At 36.6% G+C, this 17,720-nt stretch overlaps 2 protein-coding genes across 3 annotated transcripts; both read right to left on the bottom strand.

Annotated features, from left to right (window-relative positions):
• Positions 1–6,048: 6,048 nt before the first annotated feature.
• On the bottom strand, positions 6,049–8,473 carry LOC111449734 (amino acid transporter AVT1I-like). Of its 2 annotated transcripts, XM_023089759.1 has the most exons (4): positions 8,355–8,437; positions 8,143–8,264; positions 7,657–8,015; positions 6,049–6,599 (listed from the first exon to the last, which is right to left on the bottom strand). In XM_023089759.1, the coding sequence occupies exons 1-4, from the start codon at positions 8,396–8,398 to the stop codon at positions 6,084–6,086; spliced, it is 1,041 nt and encodes a 346-aa protein (XP_022945527.1). In that variant the 5' UTR covers positions 8,399–8,437; the 3' UTR covers positions 6,049–6,083. The 2 variants fall into 2 exon arrangements, with proteins under 2 accessions (XP_022945527.1, XP_022945526.1); XM_023089758.1 differs by having other exon boundaries at positions 7,657–8,264; positions 8,345–8,473.
• An 8,400-nt stretch (positions 8,474–16,873) lies between these two features.
• On the bottom strand, positions 16,874–17,538 carry LOC111449879 (ribosomal protein S4, mitochondrial). The gene is given in 2 exon segments (XM_023089970.1): positions 16,874–17,484; positions 17,535–17,538. Coding segments are annotated over 2 exon segments (615 nt in total).
• Positions 17,539–17,720: the final 182 nt, after the last annotated feature.

Below are 17,720 nucleotides of genomic sequence, written 5' to 3'. Positions count from 1 at the left end.
AATTTATTGACCTTTCAAATCTTATGTTCTTATCCTATCTCTATATTATTGTATGGATAATTTTTTTTATAATTTTTTTATATCTATTAAAATTAATTTTTTTAGAATATAGTTTTGTATTTTATTTGCAATTGATACTTAAAATTTAGAGGTATAAATTATTTAGTATTAAAAATTGATTAATAAAATTTTCAACTCTAATTAATGGTTGAACTTAGATTTTAATTGATGCCATCATAATAACTACTTTTTAGCTCTAAGTTTGCACTACTAAACCTTTTATAAATAGGTACAAATATTTTATTTTGTATTAATTAATTGTCAATTAAGAGCTATGAAATTATCTTCATCGAGAATTTTAAGGATTTTTGGATCTGTCAGGTTAACGTTTAAAATAATATCATTTGAAATATTGTTCTAATTCACAAATGAAATTGAACATGATGGAGTAAGGTCAAAGCTTGTGTTTAAAAATATAATAATTAAAAGAAACGTAGTGTTTCGACTTGATTATGAGGTTTTAAATTTTAGACGTGTGTGAAAAGACAAGACAAAAGGAAATAAAATAAAATAAAATAAAAGAAAGTAAAATTTTAAGAAATTTAAAAACAAAACGAACTCTAATTACAAGTCGGTGATGTTCGAATTTGTTACAAATGGAGAATGGACTCTGGATTCAATTTCAAATAAAATATGAAAGACTTGGGATGACCATCTAGTCACCCCAAGGTTGGAAGAGCAACGTTCTGTGTTTGCCCGCTATTAAGATTACATGCATAATCCTACATCCTCTCTTAGGATGGATATGCTGTGTAGGGTAATTTAATTGAACGGTCGGTCACACAACTCTAACCAATCTAGACTTAGGCTCAATGGTGCTGGTACCTTTGTCACACAACCCTAATCGAACTAACGGTGTTGGTACTTGAGCTCTATTAACACGGTACCAACTACTAATGGCCTAGAGGCTACCTTTGTCTTGCTGAGTTACTACACTTTTTCTCCTTTTCAACCTTGGCAGCTTACTTTGCGTATGCAATGAATGTTGAGGATTGTTGGGAGAGAAGTCTCACATTGGCTAATTAAGGGGATGATCATGGGTTTACAAGTAAGAAATACATCTACATTGGTACGAGGCCTTTTGGGAAACCAAAAGCAAAACCATGAGAGCTTATGCTCAAAGTGGACAATATTATATCATTGTGGAGATCCACGGTTCCTAACATGATATCAGAGGTATGCCCTTAACTTAGTCATGTCAATAGAATCCTCAAATGTTAAATTAAAAAGTCGTGAATCTCGAAGGTGTAGTCAAAAGTGACTCAAATGTCGAATAAAGGGTGTAGTTTGTTCAAGGTCTCTAGAGAAGGAGTAAAGCCTCAATTAAGGGAGACTGTTTGAGGGCTCCATCAAGGGAGAGTCTATGATGTACTTTGTTCAATGGGAGGATTGTTGAGGATTGTTGAGAGACAAGTCTTACATTGGCTAATGAAGGGGATAATCATGGGTTTATAAGTAAGGAATACATCTCCATTGGTATGAGGCCTTTTGGGGAAACAAAGAGAAAAGTTACGAGAGTTTATGCTCAAAGTGGACAATATCATACCATTGTGGAAGGTCGTAATTCGTAACAATGAATGACCAGTGACCTAGGTTGAGGCGCAACCTCATATACTCTATAAGGACAGTATGGTGTCATTTCCACGGTTGGGGCACCTAGTCGTCTTGATGCACCTCCCTTATGTGGTTTGTGCTTATGTCACGGTACGGGTACCAGAGTGAAATCTTGATAGAATGGGTATCATAGTGGATAGGTAGTGGAAACTCTAACGACAACGTCACACCACTATCAGTTTGAAGAACTACCATGGTCGTCCCTCGATGCTGTGGAGGTCTGCTAGATTCTCAGGGGCTCCTAGGCGGTTTATATCTCATCTCTAATTTGTAGGACGTTTGTGGTTAGCTCCTCGTCGCTAATCCAAATCTCTAGGTGCACTCAGGTCTAGCTTCTGATCGTTGCTCACGATTCTGGAGTGTAGGGTCTCTATTGAAAATATTTTGATCTAGGTCAACGTGTAAACCGCACTAGCTATAGCACCTTAATCCTAATTGACTTATCTCATGTATGCTTTGCTAGGGAGATCTACCTATCGATCACCTAAGCACTTAAGGTACTCATTCTGCTAGAGGCATCCTGACCTAGGTCATCGTCAAGCCAACCTAACACTTTACAAGGAGAACATATAGTCAAATACTTGGAGCTAAATCATGTTATATCATGCAAAAATACAAGATCAATGAGAAGAACATCCATCAATCACTTGGAGCATAAATCACAATAGTCATCCTCCTTTTTAACATAGTGGGAAGCATTTAAAGCAACATTCATCACAAATCTCACCATAGAAACGTTTTGGTAATTTCTTACATCATGCATAATATACTTATCCATATTGTCCAACTCATATACTAGTCATGAAATAGAACCATCTGATTTGATTCGTTCTCAATAGCCATGACGCTCATTCAATGCATCCACTATGGTTATTTCATATCCTCCTTTTTCATATTCTCTTTCTAGCTTTTCATAATATATAAAACAACGTGATTCTAAAAAATCTCAACCTAGGGCATAATTGTCATTTTACCATAACATTCATACGGTACATACTAATCCAAAAACTCTCTTTCGAAGTCCTTAACATGCATTTTTTAACTACTTAAGGTAAGGAGTGCTCGCATGCTAAACGTCCTAACGATCCCTACAAGTATTATTTGCCTAAAGTTCGTGTGGTTACTTTCCTAGACGTTGTGTGCCCTCTTAAGCTAGCTTTTTCGTGTGTTAGAAACTCCAAAATTTCTAAAATTTCTTTAGTATGTCCTAATTTAAATAAAATTAGTGTTAGTATCAAAATCAAGATGAAAAACTGAGAAGCGAAGGTAGAACGGAGCAAAAAGAGGTCAATCGCACACCCACACACACGAAAGAACACTCCCAAGCGCACATGGCACCCGCGCTTATAGACATGCCTAAGGAGATTACATACGTGCCCTTGGAGTGACATGTGGTAAAATCCCATTGGGTGGGGCACGAGCATGTCGGGTCAATTGGAGCAAATCGCCTTCAGTTTTGGGTTGAGCAAGCGTGTCGGACATTGGGTCTCAAGTGAACCGGCGTGCCTTCAAAACTCTAAGATCCTGGAATTTTCCTAAGTATTTTTCTCTTCTATCTCATCTCAAAATTCAACGTCTAAGATCCTTAATAAAATTTCGGCAGTTCGACTTTGAAAGAAAAAAATCAAGTATTTTATTTCATGTTGGGGCTCGGGTATTACATATAATTTTGTACTCACCCTTTCCTACATTTGTTTTTCAAGTGAATGATGATGTTGGTCGAGACGAGGGGGTGCTTGAGAGATCTGCAACCATAAAGAGGTGTCGCCTCGGCGTATACTGTGCCTGCAATTTATAGAGTGTCACATCATGTATTTTTATCTTGAACCCATCCATTCTTTGTAAATTACACAATACATATGTATTTGTTGTAGATATTTTATATTAGTTTTAATATGAAGCATATTGATTTTAAATCGTGGAAAATTTTGTTGTAATTTTCATTGTTTTTAATCAAACATGTATTTATTGCATAGTAGGTTAGTCTCGACCTAGTTTTTTGAAGCCTCGATATTCAGGTCTTGACATTTAATAATCTTATGACAGATTGACTTTATTCTATGGAAGTATTGAGCAATCGTTGAATTGTGTTGTGTGATTGATAGTATCTCGTTATCTAGAAGTTGTAACCTTGTGCCACTAACATGTCCCATGCTTCTTTCCTTCTTTGACAATGGTTTGCCCACTTTAATTCTCCATTTGCACAAGGCGCCATTAGGATCCTCTTCTGGTGGCGTTGTTTCGCTTCCGCCAATGGCTTCCCAAAAGTCCCTTTGCAGATAGAACATCATGTATGTTGCCCGTAAGTTATATAGTTGTTGTTGAGTTTCTTGATTCTTCCGACGAACTTGTAAATCACCCATTCTATTTGTACCTTAGTAATACCAAAAAATCCACTCTCTAATCATCTCAAGAAATCGTTTCTGATGTGAAAAATCATTTAGAACTTCAACCACAGAGCATACCTAAGAGTTTCAAGAGATTTGACAACATATATCAACTCTTTGGTAGGGAACACTTACACTTTTATTAGGACCAATCAAGTAAGAGATTACAAGATACTATGTAGAAACTAGTATACTTTACTTAGTTTGGGATCGCTTGAGATTAATAACTTAAGGGAGAAAACGGGTATTCATAATAGAGATTAGACAATGTAGATTAGATTTATTCCTAAAATATCTAAATCTTTATCCTTATGTATATTTATTTCTAAAAGACAATTTTTTTTTTATGAAATATGCAAATATCTTCTTTTCTAAAATATTTAAACAAGGAGCTTATAGAATTATTGAGTTTAACACTAACTTCTGCTTTACTTACATAAGGATTTATTTTTGCATTCATTTAGTAATGACCCTCCAAAACTCTAGTTTAAGAAGTCGAGTAATTGCATTTATGCTTGAAGTTGAGCTGAACATGGTATTTTGATGTTGGATCTGACCAACGATTGAGATATGTCAAAACAAGTAAAAGAGGTAAAAGAAACAAGTAAAAGAGATAAAAGAAAAAACTGGAGGGAAGAGACCAAAGTAATCTTAAGTACTCAGCTTTTTAATCCTCTTTGTTGCTTCCTAAACTTTCTCCTCAACTACTAACAATCTTCTTAATTAAAGCATAAAATTTAGTCCACAACCACAAAATTTGGTCCTCAACTACTCTCAATTCTCCTACCGTTGGTCCATAAGTTGAGGAACTTACTTTACAAATCTACTCACAATTCTCCTAAGATTACTCCATAAATTAAGTAACTTATTCTACTAATTCTACTGACATTCTCTTAAAGTTAGTCAATTAACTCAAAATTATTAGCTCAGATTTGATACATGTTATTGCTATTAGATGCAATGCATCTTATGATCTATAATCTTTGGATTATGTTTACTTATAAGCTATAGAAAATGTAATGAGCATATTGTGGGGAGCATGATCTTGATGCCAGGCTTTCCAAATAGGGGTTACTTAGTAGTTCAAGTACTCACCCCTTCCCCCACCCACATGTTCTTGCAAGTGATAGTGATATTACGAGCTTGGTGAGGGTGTAGAGGAGATATGAGTTGGGAGATCATAGACTTCCCTATGGATGGTTAGCCTTGATTAGTTTGTTTAGCTTCTTATACAGAATCGTCAAATCTCAACAGCTTTTTGAAATGATATACATGTTCTGCTGTAATGCTACAATCAAAATGTTCTGATACCCAATTATTGTAACCCAAATACCACAACCGAAATGTTTTGATACTCAATTGTTGTGCCTTAATGCCATAACTTTCAATACTCTGATACCATTTGTTGTGCCGAATGCCACAACCTTCAATGCTATGATACCATTTGTTGTGCCGAATGCCACAACCTTCAATGCTATGATACCATTTGTTGTGTTGTAATGCCACAACCTTCAATGCTCTAATATCCACTTATTGTGTCTAATGCCACAACCTTCAATGCTCTAGTACACAATCAAAATGTTCTAATATCACTTGTTGTAGCGAAAGCGGAAGCAAGATCAATTGCACTTGTACCCACAAACAAAAATTAAACAAAGAGACAAAAAGATTTATATAGTTCGAAGATAAGGGTGGCAACCAACCTTATTAATCAAGTGTTCACAAAATCTATATCTCACACTCTCCCACCACAAAACCTCTCAACAAATTTTCTTTCAAATGCACTCGGTGAATAAAAAAAAATAATAATAATAATAATAATAAAAATTCAAATGCACTCGGTAAATACAAAAAAATTTCTTTCAAATGCACTCAGCAAATACCAAAAAAAATTTCTTTCATAAACATAGATGGTTCATTAATCAAAATAAAAATATAAACTAAATGATTATAAATTAAATGAGAGTTAATAACTTCTAATATGAAAGTTATGATAATACATTCTTACAAATTCAAATCTTTTCATCGTAAACGTTTCACGAGTTCTTTTACAGAAGAATAGGTACCCACAAGCCCAACAGACACCCCCACCACTATAATCAATACAATTACAATTAATTCCCACCCAAATTTGCGCCAACCTTCGTTAATCTTGAGGTAGCAAATGCATGGGATCAGAATGGTGGTGGCAACGCCTGTAAATGCACCAATGAAGGCCATCACATAAGCAAAGAAAGGAACTGCGATGGCCACAACGACTGTGGTGAGAAGGAGTAGCGTTCTTATGATAATTGACATCAAGCGGGTGGCACATAGGGGAGATGCATCTTCAATGGCTTGGGCAATCGGGTATATTATGGAAGCATATTTTGAAAGAGGATAGATGAGAGTGGTAAAGATTGCTATTTTGGTATTGATTTTGTGTTGGGGAAGGCTTAAGGCTATTTGTGTCTCCACGTTTTGTCCATACATTAGATACCCCAAAATTGCCATCAAACCATAGGTTAATGTGCTTAATGAGAAGGAAACCAATAGAACCTACAATAATCCAAAGTTATGCATGTCAACTCATGGTTCTTCAAATGAAAAAGATGATAAATTCATTACATTATTTAGACATATAAACATGACACGGTGTCAGTAGAGATGTGTCTAGTTAATTAGTAAGGTCAAGTCTCCATAGAGACCCTGTTGAGAATTGTTGGGAATGAGTCTCACATTGACTAATTTAGGAAATGATCATAAGTTTATAAGTTAAGGAATATATCTCTATTGGTACAAGGCCTTTCGGGAAAGCCCAAAGTAAAACAACTTCAACTCAAAGTGGACAATATCATACCATTGGGGAGAGTTTGATTCCTAACATGGAATTAAAGTCATGCCCCAGGGGAGGCTTATAGTGTACTTTGTTTGAGGGGATGATTGTTGGGAGTGAATCTCATCCTAGCATACCTGACCCTGCCTATTGGGGAAGCCCAAATGGAGATAGAAAAGGCTTTCTCCTCTCTACCCTGTGGTCTACGTGCTACTTGCACATAAAACCATATTCTCCTCGTCTCTACCCAGTGGACATCTCAAAAACTATATTCACTACCCGGACATCTCAAAAAACTATATTCACAACCAAAGTTCGACTCGCCAATTATTTTTCCTCGTCTCTACCTAGTGGACATCTCAAAAACTATATTCACCAGCTCCAGGTAGGCTTTTAGTGTACTTTGTTTGAGGGGATGATTGTTCGAAGTGAATCCCATCCTAACATACCCGACCCCGCCTATTGGGGAAGCCCAAATGGAGATAGAAAAGGCTTCCTCCTCTCCACCCTGTGGTCTACTTGCACATAAAACTATATTCACAATCAAAATTCGACCCGTCAATTATTTTTCCTCGTCTCTACCCACCGAAATTCGACCCACCAACTAGTAAAATTTACTCTAACCCGTGGACATCTCAAAAACTATATTCACCACCGAAATTCGACCCACCAACTAGTAAAATTTATTTTAAGTAGCACGATCATGTATCCAAATACGCTAATAAAACAATAACTTAATGATACTTAATCCACTTTTTAAGATAAAAGTTGAAGATTTACCTTTGGAAAATGAGTTTTTTTCGTCATGGAAGATCGAAGAGTTGGGAAAACAACATGAGCACAATAACAAAACGTATATAAGCTAATGGCAGTGGGAAACCCTCGCAATCTAAAAACAACACCTCTTTGTTGGAACCCAACATGGTCAGCTACACCCGCCCACACCACACAGCCAACAAGAACAATCGAAGCCAACAGCCCACCAAAAGAAACATAAGCCAAAGCTCCAAAGCTCTTAACCCATGTGGTCGGCAATATAAGCAACGCCGTAAGCATCATATATGTCTTCCTTCCATCAACTCTCAAAGCCCCAACTTTCAAACCCCAATTTGGAAAAAGCTTCTCTAAACTATCTCCTCCTAATATCAACAAATCAACAGCAAACAAATATAATTCGAGATAAACAAAAATTGAAACTATTACTCTTCCCATTTTTCCAAAGGCTAATGCTCCAATGTCGGGGTATGTTTTGATTTGGGGCTTTACCTCCATGCATCGATGGAGAAGTATACCCATGAAATAGCATATGATAGCGAGAATGAAGAGAGCTATTAAGCTGGTCCAACCTCCTTGTGAAAGGGCGAAAGGTATTGATATCAATCCCACACCTAAAAGATAAACAAATTAGTCATATAATATAATCTTAAGGAACTAAATGGTTCAAGGGTTTGAATGAGGAGAGAGAGACCAGATAATACATTAATTGCATTGAGGCATGTTCGAAAGAAAGTGGTGCCTTCATTCCTCAACATTTGGCTCTCCATTTGAGGTTTGATTTCACACAAACAAACACTTTTTTTTTTTTTTTCCAAAATAATGTTGAGAGGATTGAATTTATACCAATGTTTCTTTAAAATATGTATAATTCTTCAAATGATAATGATGGCAACTTATTGCTTCTTTACTTAAAATGTGAATGATTCTTGGGTCTCAAATGAAGTCTTTTATGGGCATTTTTTGAGATTCTATGTTGGTTGGAGAGGAGAACGAAACAATTTTTTATAAGGGAGTAGAAACCTCTTCCTAGTAGATGCGTTTTAAAAACCCCGTGGAGAGGCCTAAAAGGAAAAGTTCAAAGAAGATAATATCGGTTAGCGGTGGGCTTGGGCTGTTATAGTTGGTATTAGAGCTAAACACTGGGCTGTGTCAACAAGGAGGCTGAGCCTTGAAGGGGGTGGACACGAGGTAGTGTGCCAGCAAGGACGTTGGTCCCGAAGGAGGTGGATTTGAGGGGTCTCACATCGATTAGAAAAGGAAATGTGTGCCAGTAAAGACGCTGGACCTCGACGAGGGGTGGATTGTGAGATCCCACCTCAGTTTAGGAGGAAAATGAAATATTTTTTTATAAAGGGTGTGGAAACCTTTCCCTAATAGACACGTGAGCTTGGGCGATTACGCATCCTTATTTGAGTTTCAAAGTACGACATGCTAATCATTGATCTAGCTAGTGTCAACATTACAAACATAAAAGATTGGGAATTGTATAAGATTACTTTCTTGTTCAGCCATTTCATATAAACACATGATTAAGATGTTAGTTCCACATGATGCATGTTAAATTAAGAGATCAAACCATATACAAAACAGCTAAGATGTTAGTCTCACACCTTCTCTTTACAAAAATGAATAAACAAAGAAGGAATTTTGGAATAGACTCTATGAGAAGCTAAAAGAAATGGTCTCTCGAAGAAGGAGAGGGACAGAAAAGTGGGAAGGTAATGAAAAAGAGACAAATCATGGAAAGACCACTTGAATAGAACAATTTTGTAGACAAAGATTTCAAGACCAATAAGCTCGTGTTTGAAAAAACATGAAAAGTACCAAAATCTTGGATACTTTGATGTCAATTTTGACTTCTTTTATCAAATTTTACATATATGGGTTTTTAATGTTCTTACTTGGAAGGAGAGAAAGAAATGATAGAAAAGAGAAGCAAACCAAGGTATAAGTAAGTGAGATTATTGTTATTATAAGTTTCTACAAGAGTATGGAACTTGTCGGTTTTTGATGTTGTATTCTTGCATCGATAGAAAGAAAGATCGAATGGATTAGAACAACATTTGAATGAGAGCGATTTTGAGGATAGGATGAATAAGAAGAATGACTTAAAAGAATTGAAAGTTACTATCTATACCAACAATGTGCACTATCCTTTTTTTGTGGCTCAATCATAGAAACTTCGAAGTTAAAAGAGTGTTTTACTTGAATAATTTTATGTTGGGTGATCTCTTGAAAATTTTCTTAAAAAGCATGTGATTGAGGGCAATTTGTGCCGAATCTGAATTTTGAATTGAATATGGACATGTGACACCTGAGTAATAGAGGTATATGAATAAAGGGACTGAGATTGAGATTGAGATTGAGATTGAGAAAGTAATCAAAGAAAAGGAAGAAGATAATGAAGAAAGGAACAAAATATATATATAAATTCATAATTAGAAATTTGTAAAATAGACTCAAAAGTTCATAAATTTGAGAAACAACCCTAAATATATTTTAATACTCCTCTCGAGTTGGAGATGTTGAACACAACTCACTGTGGGAAACACTCGCTCTCTTTATTAAGACCAATCGAGAAGAGAATACAAGACACTCTGTAGAATACTTCTGCTTTTTATTGTTTTTAGATTTCTTGGATGAATAACCTAGGTAGGGTGGGGTATTTATACTGAGCCTAAACAATGTATATTTAATCAATCTAAATCTAGACCTAACAAATCTAAATCTTTCTCCTAAAATATTTAGATCTCTTTCTCCTAAAATCTCTACTAAAATAAATATACTGGGCTCGTACAATTATTGAGCTTGACTCTATTGGGCTAGTACAATTATTAGGCTTGACTCTATTGGGCTAGTGATGATATTTCAACACTCCCCCTCAGCACTAGTCCTCATTTGCTGCATCATGTTGAGCTGACAGTGAAAGCTCTCACGTTTGCCAATATTCAGCCCTTTTGTAAACAAGTCTGCTACTTGGTCATCTGTCATGATCTGCTGCATCTCGATTTCTTCCTTTAGGACCTTCTCTCTAATGAAATGGTAGTGCACCTCCACATGCTTTGTTCTAGCACGAAACACCGGATTTTCTGCTAGGCGAATCGCAGATTGGTTGTCGCAATGAAGTTGTATTGGATACTCAATTTTCTGATGCCAATCTTCCATCAAAAGTTTTAACCATGTATTTTCCTGAGCTGCTCTATACTCTGCTTCTGTAGTTGATAATGATACTGTTGGTTGTCTCTTGCTACACCAAGAAATTGTTCCCGAACCAAACTTGAACACATACCCAGTGGTTGGCCTCCAAGTATCATGGTCTCCTGCATAGTCAGCATCACTATATCCAGCTAGCTTCCAGTCTTTACTTCTTTTGTATAAACGATCGTAATTGATTGTACCTTTGATATATCTCAAGGTTCGTCGAGACGCATCCAAATGAGCCTTCTTTGGATTTTGCATATATTGATCAATGACACCAACTTTATTTTCGAATTTCTTCGATTGGTTCATGTAGAACTCTCTGTTTAACTCTCCATGCAAGAAAGCATTATTCATATCCATCTGCCATAATTTCCAATCTTTATTTACCGTAAGTACTGGAGGAACTTGTACGATAATGATCTTTGCCATTGGACTAAACGTTTCATCATAGTCTAGTCCATATTCTTTAGAGAACCCTGAATCTATAGTTTGAGCTTTGTATCTCACGATTGATCCATCCGGGGTACACATTATTTCGTAAGCCCACTTGCAAGAGATGAATTTGGTATCTCTTGGTCTTGGCACTAATTCCCAAGTCTGATTTTGTTCCAGGGCTATAGTTTCTTCCTCAATCGCTTTCTGCCAAGCTGAGTTTTGTGATGCTTCTTCATATGTCTCCGGCTCATTAACTTCGTCTTCTACTGCGTTGGCACACTCTGGATTTTCCTTTAGGATTATTTCTGAATGTCTGAGTTGTTAAGGTGTCATTTCATTTTCACTAGGCTCGCTTGGTTGAGTCACTTCTTGCTCACCAACACTAGTGTTACTTGAATCTTCAGGCATATCAGCACTTAAGCAAATGTGTACAATTTGCTCCACCGTCTTTTGTGGAAGAATCTCTTCAGTTTGCTCCCCTATGTTCTGGAGAAGAATTTCTTCAATTTGCTCCCCCATGTCCAGAAGAATTTCTTCAGTTTGCTCCCCCATGTCCTGGAGAAGAATGTCTTCAGTTTGCTCCCTCGTGTTCTGTAGAAGAATTTCTTCAATTTGCTCAAGGTGTGGTAATACTTCCTTCTCTAAGGGCCACCCATCTTCCATTGCACCACTTCGATCGTCAATCATGTGGTTTAAGCATCTGGAATCAATAATCCAGTCATCCTCGTAATCGATATGCTCTTCCATCATTGCCATGAGTGCTAGCTCGTCTTCTACTATTGGACATAGCACCTCTGCATCCCATTCATCCTCTATCTTCTTTTTGGATATTGCCACATTGCTTTCAACCGACTTTTTCCTGGACCAACAATCTCTAGACATGTGGCCCTTTTTCCTGCAATTATAGCAAATACCTTCAAATCTCTTTCCTTGGAAACTCTTGTTGTTGTTCTTCTCAGCTCTCTCAGGTTGTGCAGTTCCTTGGTGGCTTCTTCTTTTGTCACCATTGTATCCACGTTTGGTAGACGGCCTATTATTGCTCCGACTTTCATTCGTGTAGAGTGCTTCTTCTTCACCCTTCAATGTGAAGCCTCCCATTTGTTTAGCCATGGCTTCTTGGCTGGCTAACAAATTTTCGAACTCTACAAGTGTTGGTTGAGTGGGCCATCCTTGTATAGCAGTAATGAAGCTTTGATATTCCGGTCGCAATCCGTGGATTCTAATCCTCTTCATTCGAGATTCTACAACGGCGGACTTTGGGTCTAGTTCAGTAATCTCCCGACAGATCGATTTAACCTTGTGGAAGTACTGAGCAATCGTCATGTCACGTTGTGTAATTGACAACAACTCATTCTCCAGAAGTTGTAGCCTCGTATCGTTCTTCTTTGAGAACAACATCACGAACGTGTCCCATGCTTCTTTCGGTGTCTTGTCATCCCAAATATGTTCTAACATCTCTTCTCCGATGGTGGTCTTCAAGGCAAACATTGCTTTGCCTGCTTTGATTCTCCATTTGCGCAATGCGCCGTTAGAATCCTCCTCTGGCGGCGTAGTTTCACACCCACCAACGATCTCCCAAAGATCTTGTCCTTGTAAATAGGACATCATGCATGTTGCCCACGTGTTGTAGTTGTTGTTGTTGAGTTTCTTGATTCCTCCAACGATTTGGAAATCACCCATCGTGTTGGCCATACCTCAGTAATACCAAACAAGTTCTTTTGACACAAGACTTGCAGAGTCACAGACTTCTCACGACACAAAAGAAACTCACTCACACTAATCTCAAGAAATCGTTTCTGATGTGGAAGATCAGACAGAGCTGCAACCACAGAGCATACTAAGAATTCTAAGAGATCAGATAACCTACACTCACCTCGCTCTGATACCAAATGTTGAACACAACTCACTGTGGGAAACACTCGCTCTCTTTATTAAGACCAATCGAGAAGAGAATACAAGACACTCTGTAGAATACTTCTGCTTTTTATTGTTTTTAGATTTCTTGGATGAATAACCTAGGTAGGGTGGGGTATTTATACTGAGCCTAAACAATCTATATTTAACCAATCTAAATCTAGACCTAACAAATCTAAATCTTTCTCCTAAAATATTTAGATATCTTTCTCCTAAAATCTCTACTAAAATAAATATACTGGGCTCGTACAATTATTGGGCTTGACTCTATTGGGCTAGTACAATTATTGGGCTTGACTCTATTGGGCTAGTGATGATATTTCAACAGGAGAGTGTATGTCAATGACACTCAACTTGTCTTTCAGACAATCAAATTGTTGTCTTCCCAAAGCTTTATTGAAAACATTTGCATATTACAAGTCGAAACATAACATGATTTGATGAAAAACTGGATTGGCTACTATATGTAATGTTGCTTGATTATCACAATACAACAATACTAGTTTGGATAGTGAAACTTTCAAGTCTTGAAAAACGTATCTTAGCCAAGTTAACTCTAAACAAGTATTTGTCATAGCTTGATACTCGACTTCTCCTGATGATCTGGACACATTAGTTTGCTTTTTAGACTTCCAAGAAATAATTGAATTTGTCAGAAAAATGCAGAACCGAGAAATAGACCATCTGGATGTTCAACAACCACCCGAGTCAGAATTGCAATATGCTTGTTATCTCAAGTTGTTTTTAGATAGTAGTAGAAGTCTTTGACCAGGAGTACCTTTGATGTATCTCAGAACTCGTAAAGTTGCCTTCCAATGTGGTTTTCTTGGTTCATGCATAAATTGACTAAGCTTACGAATTGAATATACCATGTCAGACCTAGTAGTAGTTAAATATATTAATCTGTCAATCAACCGTCTTATTTACTTGGATCATTCAACTTCTCTTCTTATGTTAAAAGAAAATTTCAGATTTTGTTCCATAGAAGATTTGTCTGGATGTGCTCCGGTAAGACTTGTGTCTTAAAGAATGTCTAGAGCATATTTTGTTTAAAGACATAAAAATTTCTTAGAAAATTCAATGCAAATTCCTCTAATTTTTTTTATAAGGAATTTCTCGAGTAAACTAGTTTTGAGATGTTGAATTTCTTTGAGATCATTGTCAGTAAACAGAATATCGTCAACATAGATAAGAATGACAGTAAAAGAAGTACCTCTACTCTTAGTAAATAAAGAGTAATCTTCTTTGAACTGAGTGTAGCCTGCACTTTTTATAATGGTAGAGAATATGGAGAATCGATTGCGAGAAACCTATATTAATTCATAAAGAGATTTATGTAGCTGACATACTGTATTCTCCCCCTTTCGGCGAATACTTGGTGGTAAAGACATGCAGACTTCCTCGTCTAGATTACCATGGAGAAAGACATTTTGAACATAGAATTGATGAGTGAACCATTTCTAAGAGCAATAGTGAATAAGCAACAAAGTGTAGGAAGTTTCGCTATAAGGAAAAAGGTTTCTTTGTAATCAATACATTCAACTTGAGTGTATCTCTTTGCTACCCGCCGAACATTATAATGTTCAACAGAACCATCAGAGTTGTATTTAATTTTGTACACCCAACGACAACCAATAGATTTATGGTCAGATGGTAGAGGAATGAGAGACAAGTATGATTACGTTCCAAAACTGTAATTTCAACATTCATAGCCTTCTGCCATAATGGATCGCCAACTGCCTCATCATAGATTTTAGGTTTTGTCTGGGTTGTAATAAGAACTAGAAAAGCACGTTGAGTAGGAGAAAAAACGAGAGAATGAAAGGTAATGATGAGATACCTAGTGCCAGTATTGGGACTTAAGCTAGAGGCTAAATGATTGGCTGCAGAAGACATCTCATAATCATTATGCCAAGTTCGAATAGAATGTTGAAGTGAAATTGCTGTATTAGGTGGGATAGAATTAGAATTAGTGGGTGAATTTAGAGAAGGAATAGAAGGTGGAAGAGATGACAAAATAGGAGGAAAATGGATGTTTGAGTAGGGATTAATCATGAAGTGACAAAATGGGAGTTGAAGGAGCTAATGTCGAAGTTTTCAAGTAGCGTGAATGTACATTAGCCGAAGACCAGGTCTAGAGGTATGTATACGAACCCGCCTGGAGTTCATGTGCATGTGCGTGGATTGTGTGTAAAGAAGTATTATACATCCAATTTTTCCTAGACTAGAAAGTAGAGACCAACGTTATGATATTTTATGAAAAGATAGATCTCATCATGATTGCATTTACTCATCTCAATACTGAATCTACTTACTGAGTATTTTTAAATGCTAAGCCACGTGCAAATTTTTTTCAAGTAAAGATAAAGTCGTGGAAGTCGTTGTGAAGGTCGTGGAAGTTTAGTTGGGATAATTGCATTCATATTTGGTTTAGTAGCCATTGGGTTAGATCGGGGCTTTGCCTTAGTTTATTTAAATTCATGTTATATATGTTTCCACTATTGTTGATAACAGTATTTTTTTAATTTTTCGAACATATTAGTCATGTCATGCATGTAGTGATATTTCTATTTTATTAGGAAAAATAGGGTTGTTACACTTTAAGATGTGAGTATGATGTGGGTTGGGTTGTGCGTTGGATTTGAGCGGAAGGCATCTGTGGGCTGGACAATCTAGGTTGGAACAAGAACAACTTGGCTGATAGGCTTCTAAATCTGGCTTGGTTCAACCATGAACCTACACTTCGGCTGATCTGCTTATTGAGGTTCATGTTCGGAGTCCGACGCAAAATCAGTTCGGGTTCAGAAAAATAAACCCAAACCAACCTGAAAAGTTAATCCAACCCAACCCAACCCTTATAGTTCGGGTTGGGTTGGTCTGAGTTGTTGGGTTGAATGTACACCTTTAGTTTGGATATAAGTTCGAATTTTGAGCCTATGGTTTGGATACGAGGCTACCATTTTACCAAATTCTTTTTTTTTCTTCTTGCCTATTTACGACCAACTTTTGACCACTTTTGATTGATTCTCGACCCTTTTGACAACGGATTTGAAACATAATTTTTTAGAACACATAAGAGAATTGTAATGAACTTGGTGCAATTTGACCCAAAAAATAAAAAAAAACACAGAAAAAGAAGAGAGATTTAGAAATTTGACATATCCAATGATCTCTTTCAATGATCATCCTTCTTTTATTGACTAGATCTATGTAATATAGTTGACGCTGATAGGATATTCTACATAGTGATTGGCTGATCGCTACCATTCGAAAAAAAAATCAAAGAGGTGGCCGATTGAGGTAGAGATTTTTGGGTGTGAGAGTTGTAGAATGTAGAGTTGGGTGTGAAAATGTATACTCACTGGTGCAGTTATATGTTGTCCACGAACTCTTATGGCTTTGCTTTGGGCTTCCCGATAACAATGGAGATAGTATTCCTTGCTTATAAACGCATGATCTTCCACTAAATTAACAACGTCAGGACTCACTTCCTAATCATTCTCAAAAAACTTTTAGACGGACTCCAGGATGAAAACTACCTAATCAAAATACCCAAAATAGCATCTCAACGCTACTCTTGCAATATCCTTCTTCTCTTCACTTAGCTTTCTAATTTTCTTACTCAATTTACTCTTTTATATATATATATATATATATATATGAGGTCAAATTACTGTATAAAGGAGTTGTAAACTATAAGACTGATTCTTCGAGTAGGAAGATTTCGATTTTTTTTCTTCCTTCTATTCAATAAGAATAGGGATTGAAAATGATACTACAAATTTCTCTTCATTATGTTATTCTCAGCGAAGGAACTATCTAAGCATACTTTTTCCGATCCAAACTTCTTTCTTCTTTCTAAGTCTGATTTTTGCATAGAAAAACGCAACTATTGCAAAAACTGGGATTTTAGTATTTGGTGGCATCCTCTCTTAGTTTTGAGTAGGTGGAACCATTCTGTTTTAGTTCTTCTCCACCTTCTTACCGGGTAATCCAGAAACTTGCTTATGATTTTTTCAACTGAGATATCGATATAGAAAGATCTCTTTATTTCTTCACCACAGATTCTCGCGTCATTTTCTTGAAAAGATATTAGATCACCGTGGGACACTTTAAAATGAGTAATGGAGACTATTTTTTTATTCACACAGACCCTTTGATGACTTATCGGCTGCCTTGCTTGAGGAAGAGTTTCACTAAAATGGAGACGAACCAAAATAAAGTCCGATCTTATTTCTGGATTGAGTGGAAAAAAAAATTCACAAAATTTGGTTCTACGTCCTAATGCAAAGATCGGAGAACTCAATCTAACCCCCAAAAATAGAGTGAACCCATTATCATAATCCAACCCGACTCAAACCATGTACACGGCTGCTTCAACCGACGTGAATCAGTTAGTGCACTTTCCTTAATTTAAAGTACTTCAACAAAAAGAAAACAAAAAGAGGTTTTTTTTTATTTATTTATTTAAAACTAGCTAGAAAATCCAGAAGGCCCATGGGCCCATGAACTGGACG

The sequence above is a fragment of the Cucurbita moschata genome, unplaced genomic scaffold, assembly GCF_002738365.1.
Source record: "Cucurbita moschata cultivar Rifu unplaced genomic scaffold, Cmos_1.0 Cmo_Scf00011, whole genome shotgun sequence".
In the NCBI taxonomy this organism is placed as follows: Eukaryota; Viridiplantae; Streptophyta; class Magnoliopsida; order Cucurbitales; family Cucurbitaceae; genus Cucurbita; species Cucurbita moschata.
The sequence above is the reverse complement of the archived record's forward strand: the minus strand, read 5'-3'. Positions and strand labels throughout refer to the sequence as shown.

What these genes read in the sequence shown, in the direction of transcription:
- LOC111449734 (XM_023089758.1), bottom strand. Translation starts at nt 8,420, where the DNA reads ATGGAGAGCCAAATGTTGAGGAATGAAGGCACCACTTTCTTTCGAACA. An exon ending in TGCAATTAATGTATTATCTG is followed by an intron (nt 8,265 to 8,344) that starts GTCTCTCTCTCC and finishes TTTATCTTTTAG; the next exon opens with GTGTGGGATTGATATCAATA. An exon ending in AAAAAACTCATTTTCCAAAG is followed by an intron (nt 6,600 to 7,656) that starts GTAAATCTTCAA and finishes GGATTATTGTAG; the next exon opens with GTTCTATTGGTTTCCTTCTC.